Source organism: Quercus robur, chromosome 6, assembly GCF_932294415.1.
Source record: "Quercus robur chromosome 6, dhQueRobu3.1, whole genome shotgun sequence".
In the NCBI taxonomy this organism is placed as follows: domain Eukaryota; kingdom Viridiplantae; phylum Streptophyta; class Magnoliopsida; order Fagales; family Fagaceae; genus Quercus; species Quercus robur.
The window spans coordinates 54,345,984-54,352,917 of NC_065539.1; the positions used below are offsets into that span (position 1 = coordinate 54,345,984).

The 6,934-nt window shown below is 35.0% G+C and overlaps 1 protein-coding gene across 2 annotated transcripts; it reads right to left on the reverse strand.

Annotated features, from left to right (window-relative positions):
* Window positions 1–1,216: 1,216 nt before the first annotated feature.
* Window positions 1,217–6,161, reverse strand: LOC126689543 (2-methyl-6-phytyl-1,4-hydroquinone methyltransferase, chloroplastic-like). 2 transcript variants are annotated; one of them, XR_007644551.1, is made up of 4 exons: window positions 5,156–6,161; window positions 4,319–4,625; window positions 1,506–1,863; window positions 1,217–1,426 (listed from the first exon to the last, which is right to left on the reverse strand). XR_007644551.1 is itself a non-coding variant. In XM_050384788.1 (3 exons), exons 1-3 carry the CDS (start codon window positions 5,722–5,724, stop codon window positions 1,708–1,710), a joined length of 1,032 nt encoding a protein of 343 aa, XP_050240745.1. In that variant the 5' UTR covers window positions 5,725–6,161; the 3' UTR covers window positions 1,403–1,707. The 2 variants fall into 2 exon arrangements, 1 of the variants encoding a protein (XP_050240745.1); XM_050384788.1 differs by having other exon boundaries at window positions 1,403–1,863.
* Window positions 6,162–6,934: the final 773 nt, after the last annotated feature.

Below are 6,934 nucleotides of genomic sequence, written 5' to 3' on the forward strand. Positions count from 1 at the left end.
TCACTCGTTCCAGTCATGGTCCATGCATTGGACTTTCAAGTTCAACCTTCAAATGAAGACTGGGAATTAGACGGATTTGACTAGCTAAATTTTGAGTTTATTTGAGTCCCAACCAACCCAAGGCTTTTAGGTTTCTACTTTCTATCTGTAAGCTTCTCTACAATTACAAAGCTTGGCAATTTAAAAATGCATACAGTAATATTTTCTGGAAGGTCTAGCTAGGAAGAGCATGTATCCAATGTAAAAACCCACCACTTCTTCCAGCAAATTAATAATTTTGTCCCAACCATGTATAAGCAAATCAATAATTTGATCATAGTTTGTGATAATTTGATGAGATTTTAGGAACATTTTAAATGTCACCGATGTTATTGACTCTTTCCAAAAAGTTATCTTTCACGTGGCAAAGTTGGCGTTTGTATCTAAGACCAAAAAAAAAAAATCAAATTCATTTCAGAGTTGGTACTTCGAATTCGTTGAAGATCAAACTGCTACAAGAAAAAACACTTTCGGTAACATTTTGTGGCAGAATCCAACATATGATATGATATAGTCTATGCTTTTGACCGGCCTGCTTGTACTGGCACACTAAAAGAGCGTACTGTTTGTCTTCTCATAAACTACCATCAATTGACAGGACATAATGATCAGAAAAATAAGTGAAGTTTAAAAGTCATGATAGCAGTTGTAACTAGTTCCTTCATCCCTTTTTTTACGTGTTGATGTTCTATTCTATTTCTATATGACTGACTCCACTTTGTTAGATATTACAGAGGTTCAATGGTCACCATGCCAAATCACTCTGACCATTTCCTTCTAATACTTTGACCAGTATGAGTTCACCTAGTATTAGAAGCAATATCATGGAATTCCCCATCATAGTAGTAGGAGCTTTCCAAACAAATAGCAAATGCTTAACACATCATATCATCCGAAGAAACAGAAAATACCACAAACTTTAAATTCACTACTTATTACATTGAAATCAATTGGCATTGAGATGATACAAATATTTCGTTTATTAAGAAGGATTCCCTAAATACCTAAAAAATAGATGATAATAGAAGATGTGAACTATTTGATAGAATCAATTTCAGGAACATGGAATGTAAGAGAAACTCAAATGTTAACATGCTATGTCACACCACCATATTTAAAAAGCTAAAACCTCTCCCATGCCCAAACCATTATTGAAACCTACACAAGACTTGAAACGCATACCCAAATTAGTTGAACCATTTTTAATACCAGTTTTGAATTTCTTAGAACATGATGCTGGTTAAATTCACCAGACCCCAGAAGTGCTCACTGTCAATGAAATTGTTAACTTCATTACATTACCTCTCTGTTTCTTCACAGCTAATCCTTCCATAAGTGTATTTAAAAATCCCCAAGACCATGATTACCCTTAAAAGTGAAAGTCTATCTGAGAAATAGTAAATAAATAATGTCAATCACGGTAAGTTGGTTACATGCACTAATGACTAAAAAACCATTGCAACAACCTTATTGGAGTTGTAGACTTGTAGCCCCAAACAGCACTAAGCCCTGAGGCAAATTTGTCCACCCGAAGCAACTATATACCTCATCTGGTTTGCTATTAACAGGTTTATCTTGAGCAGAGGACACACTAACCATCACAAGCTGTCTAATATTCACTTGATGAAATGAGAAAATGATAACTATTTTCCATTGCTTCCTCCCATATTAGATAGGCATCCCTTTTGGAACAATTTGATCTTTGATCCACATGTAAATTGGAACCAGTATAAAGTAAGCTCCAGCTATCGCACCAAGAATGAGCTGGAAAAGGAAAACAAATGGATTCACAGGTTTCTTTATATCCTCCGCCTTTGGACCAAGCTGCATGAACCACACACCTCATAAATCTTAAGTGAGAGAGAGAGAGAGAGAGATGTCAGAAAGTAATGGTTAATAATCACCAATTCAACAGTTCTTCTTAGAAGTTGGAATTAAAACTACCTCGTGCCTTGTTTTAGACTCTGCACCTTTATACTATATACTGATTTTGTTTGGAATTCATAGACTAAATCCAAATGAAAAAATAAATAAAAAAAAATTTTTAAAAAAATAATTGTAAAATAACATATGCAGTTAAGGTGTTTAACGGCCAAACACAAGCCAGAGCTTCTCATTTTTATAATCCTTTCACGTGCACACTTTGGCCTTTTCAGTCTTGACATCATAGAAAATGGCTCCTCAAGTTCTCAATTCTAGCAGCTATATAGCTTAATACAACAAAGAAGGGAGAAGAGTAGTTCAAAATCAGGTATAAAATATGGCAGGAATCTTGAAATGAGGGTAGAACAAGAGAAGAATATTTCAACTTGTTATTTTCCTTCCCAGTTGCAACGGAAAAATAGGATCCGAAATGAGAAATCCATTTAAAGATAAGGGTAGCTCCTATTGATAAAAAGATCAGACATAGTCGCTTGAGATGGTTTGGTCATGTTCAGAGAAGAGCAATTAAGGGAATTAAAAAAGGGTAGAGGAATACCCAAAATAACATTAGCAGAAGAAATAAAAGACTTGTCAATTAAGGAGGTAATAGAGAATATGATTTCGAATAAAATAGAATGGAGGAAAAGAATACATACGGCCGATCCTAACTAATCTATTAAACATCCATAGCCAACCCCAAAATTTTGGGATGTGTTGTTGTTGTTATTGTTGTATTTTCCTTCCCAATTGCACCGAAAAAAATCCTCACATCAAATTCTTAAACTTAAAAGACTTCAAAATATTTTTAATCCCTAGGACCATACAACACACTTATTGGTCTATTCAGAGGACTGCTTACCGAAAATAAGTGTGAGTTTGGATAGCACTAAGAATGAAATTTTCAGTTGTGTTTGGCGTTTTGTGTGGGTCCCGTGCACTGTTCACAGAACCCGCAAGTACGGATTTCAGCAAATTTTTCTTTAAAACTAGATCTCAGGACACTATTCATACATTTAAAAATTATTTTGCTACAGCATTTTCAGTTTTCAGTTTTCAGCAATAAGCGATAACCAAACAAATCCTAAGTCCATCCAAACGACTTTGACATAGCGTACAACCATATATGCAAGAAAAACACCACATAACTCTCCTTGTTATCTTGTGCGGGTAAGTGACATGTTCTTAACCACTCACCAATTTGCATATTTTATATTGAGCTCAAAACAAGCATTAAAATCCTCCCTACGCTCAGCAACAATTTCACAATCCCTTTTGAAAAAAAACTTCATTATTGAAACAGCAAGACTAGCTCTACCAGAAAAACTTCTCGGCCAATTGGCTAAAATCTTTGTAAGAGAATAATATTGGTGATGTTTGCATAATCTCATTCTCTGGTGACATTATAGAAAACTTTTGAGAGGCACTATGCATCATTAATTCTAGTGTAATGAAAGCTTCATTATTGACACAGCAAGACAAGCTCTACCAGAAAAACTTCTCGGCCGATTGGCTAAAATCTTTGCAAGATCATTAATCTTGGTAATGTTTGCATAGTCTCATTCTCTATTGACATTATAGAAAACTTTTGAGAGGCACTATGCATCATTAATTTTAGTGTAATGAAAGGTTTTTTTTTTTTTTTTTAAATGATTTTTTGACAGTTTTTTTATATTTCCCATGAAAGTGGTATTAAAACTTTCTTAAAATGGTCTATTAACAAATACCCCAAGGACACTCGTTAACCAAATGATGCGGACACCACACCATAGCACATCTATGGAGATTATCATTTGTGTCATCTTTATCTTTATTTGTGTTTATAATTAGCATTTGATTATTATCGGATTAGTATTGAGATTGTTCAAGATTCGTATTAGGAGAGTTTATCTTTATCATTGTGATTCCTCGAAGCTGTTTATAAAGCTCCAAATGATTTCTTTTATATTCAGACTATTATTATGTATTATTCAGTGATTATTGATGCAAAATGTGCATTACGTTTGGTGGTGAATCCAAACAACCTTAGGTGGTGAAGCCTAAGGTTTAAAGTGGGATTAATCTAGGTGAGAAGCTTAGGTGGTCCTACATCACCGAACCTTTTTTTTTTTTTTTTAACTATCGAAACATGGCTATCACCAGTGGTTTCTTGACTTCTGGTATAGTTATAAAGGACAAAAGGTATCCACAAGGCAGAAGTTGGACTTTTGGATTTGATTCTTACTATTGACCAAAGAAAAAACAACATATAACAAAAACATGATTACCATAATGTCAGGTAAATGACAAAATCAAGAGTCTCTTCAGATAGTATTTCATCCGTTACTTAAAAAACAGAAGGCCTGAAGAAGTATGTTACCTGTAGGGGAGAGTCTCCAGAAAAGGGTTTCACACCTGTTACAGAGCAACCCATGATCAGGCCATGCCTACGGACGCCACGGTACCATTTTGGACCAATCCTTTTTAGTTTAACATCTTTGAAACCAGCCTTCTGAAACCATTCAATGTACTCTTCCTCCTTTGGAAAGAGCATCCACACGTCTGCAAAGAAACGAGACAACCAAAAGGTTGGGTAAACAGGACCTATAAGACAGGCTTTCCCCCTTATCTTCAGTACCCTGTATGCCTCCTTGATTCCACGCTGTGGATCCGGCCAATACTCGATACTGAGGATTAATTATAGAATAATACATAAGATATTTCCTCTAGAAAGTATATTACATGAAAGAAAGAAAAGGATTTCCTTTTTTTTTTTTTCAAAAAGATATAGAGATGCTAAAAGCCTACAACAGAACTATAATTAGAAGATACCATTCTGTAAGGAAATAATTTTATCAATATCATAAGTCAAACATAAAAATAAAAGAACACTTTCTTACTTCAAGTCCTCACAATTATAAATATTCAGAAAGAAAGATATTATTTCCTATACATTGAATGTACTACAAGACCAGTATGAATGAAAATTTCCATTCCCTTTTTCTCTTTAAAAAGGGAATGAAACCTCACTTAAAGAAGGAAATGAAATCAATATTCAATTTCATTTCATAGAATTCATTAATGTCTTATAAAAAGATTAACATTGTGTCAATTCCATGCACTATAATTCTCCGCCAGAAAACTTCAATTGCAATACAATAATCACCTATATAAATAAACAACATTCTAAACAAGCAATGAAACTCAAAGATAGTACCTCCCAGCGGATACATATCGATCCGCATAATCAGTTGGGAACGGAAGGTCCTCTGCATCACCCTCAACTATCTTGCATTCCTTCAAGGGCTCCTTCTGCTTCGCCTTGGCAAGCTGGTGTGGGGACTGGTCAAGAATTGTAATATTTTTGGCATCCACATGCTTAACTATACCAAGAGTGGTAAACCCAGTTCCACCACCTACATCTACCACTATCATATTCCGATCAAAGAGATCAGCAGGCTCAAGCGCCTCGTCCCGCATATCCTCAGTCCAGTGAATAGGGTTTATGACATGATCATATACTATAGACAAGAACCTATAGAACCAAAATGCCTCTTTTTTGTGCTGTATAAACCTAGGCTGGGAAGCTGGCCTTAAGGATGATATACTGCATCTGGGTGTTAAAGTTCCAGCCTTGTAATTCCTACCAAAAGACACTAAGCCCTTCTTATTGGGCAAGCGCCTATCCTGGAAAGTTGACCCAACAAAACCAAACCCAGTTGGAGTTATGGTTATGCCACTAATGAGCTTGAGATTCTGAGCTCCATTGATCAATGAAGAAGCCATGAAATCACACACACGAAGAGAGAGAGAGAGAGAGAAACAAAAAGATTTCTTTGCTATTTCTCAGTGACTATTTAAGACTAATGAACAAACCTCTAAACCAACTAACAAAGATACTGGCTACTCTAATAAGAGTATAAGAAAAAAAAAAGATATGGTTTTTACAATTTTGTAAGAAGTGGGTATGCAAGTAATCAAACTAAAGGTTGAATTTCAATAAAAGGAGACTCAAATTGTACCTTATATCTATTAGAAGAAAGAAGGAAAGATAGCTTTGCTTACCAATGTAACAAAGAGGCAGCGAACAGAAACTTGAAAAATAGAAAGATTTATGTCGATCGAGAGAGAGAGAGAGGAAGGGGAAGGGGTTAAGAGCTTTGGTGTTTCAGAGCTGAGTAAGTTAACCACGAGACGGGAGCCACACCACATGTTATGGTAGCATTGATTGTCGCACGGATGGGTCTTTTTTTGGCTCCGTCTATTTGGGCACTATCACTTAACTCAGAAGAAACGGTACCGTTTGGAAAACATCACCACTTGAGCAAACTTTTGGACATATAATTGAAAACATGTACCATAGTTGTCAAAACATGAATCGTATCATGAATCGATTTTTAATTTTTGTGTATCGGATATGGTAAGATATGTAAACACTTAATAAAATTTATAAAAAAAATTATAAATTTACATATATAAAAAGTATATCCATTATAAATTTTGAATATATTCAACTAATGACAAATTTCTTCATCATTCTGTAATAATGTTTAATAAACTAACTAAATAAATCAAACTAGCATGTGTTTATAACATATACATTCAAATTGCTTAAATTCAAAAGTGATAATAATTTATTTTCATCATATTTCCTAATCAACCCCATCTAAGTCAATGCTATCATCATATTTATCATTATGCAAACTTATTTCATCACTAAAGTTTTCTTCATCGTTATTAACATTATTATCTCTTCTTGTTCTTTTTTTTAATAATTTAAAAAAAAAATTCTTGGTGTGGGGCCCAATAGTTTATGGGCCCGGCTCGCTCGCTTATGGGGAGTCCACAGGCCCCAAACTAAAGGAGGCCAGGGCCCAAGTCCAAGAATAGGAAGCCAAAGGCGGCCCTAAGATACAGCCGAGGACAGCTTAGTCCTCGGCAGACCCAAAGCCTCAAGGATCAGATTGGAATACAAACTAACTTAAAGGATCAGAAA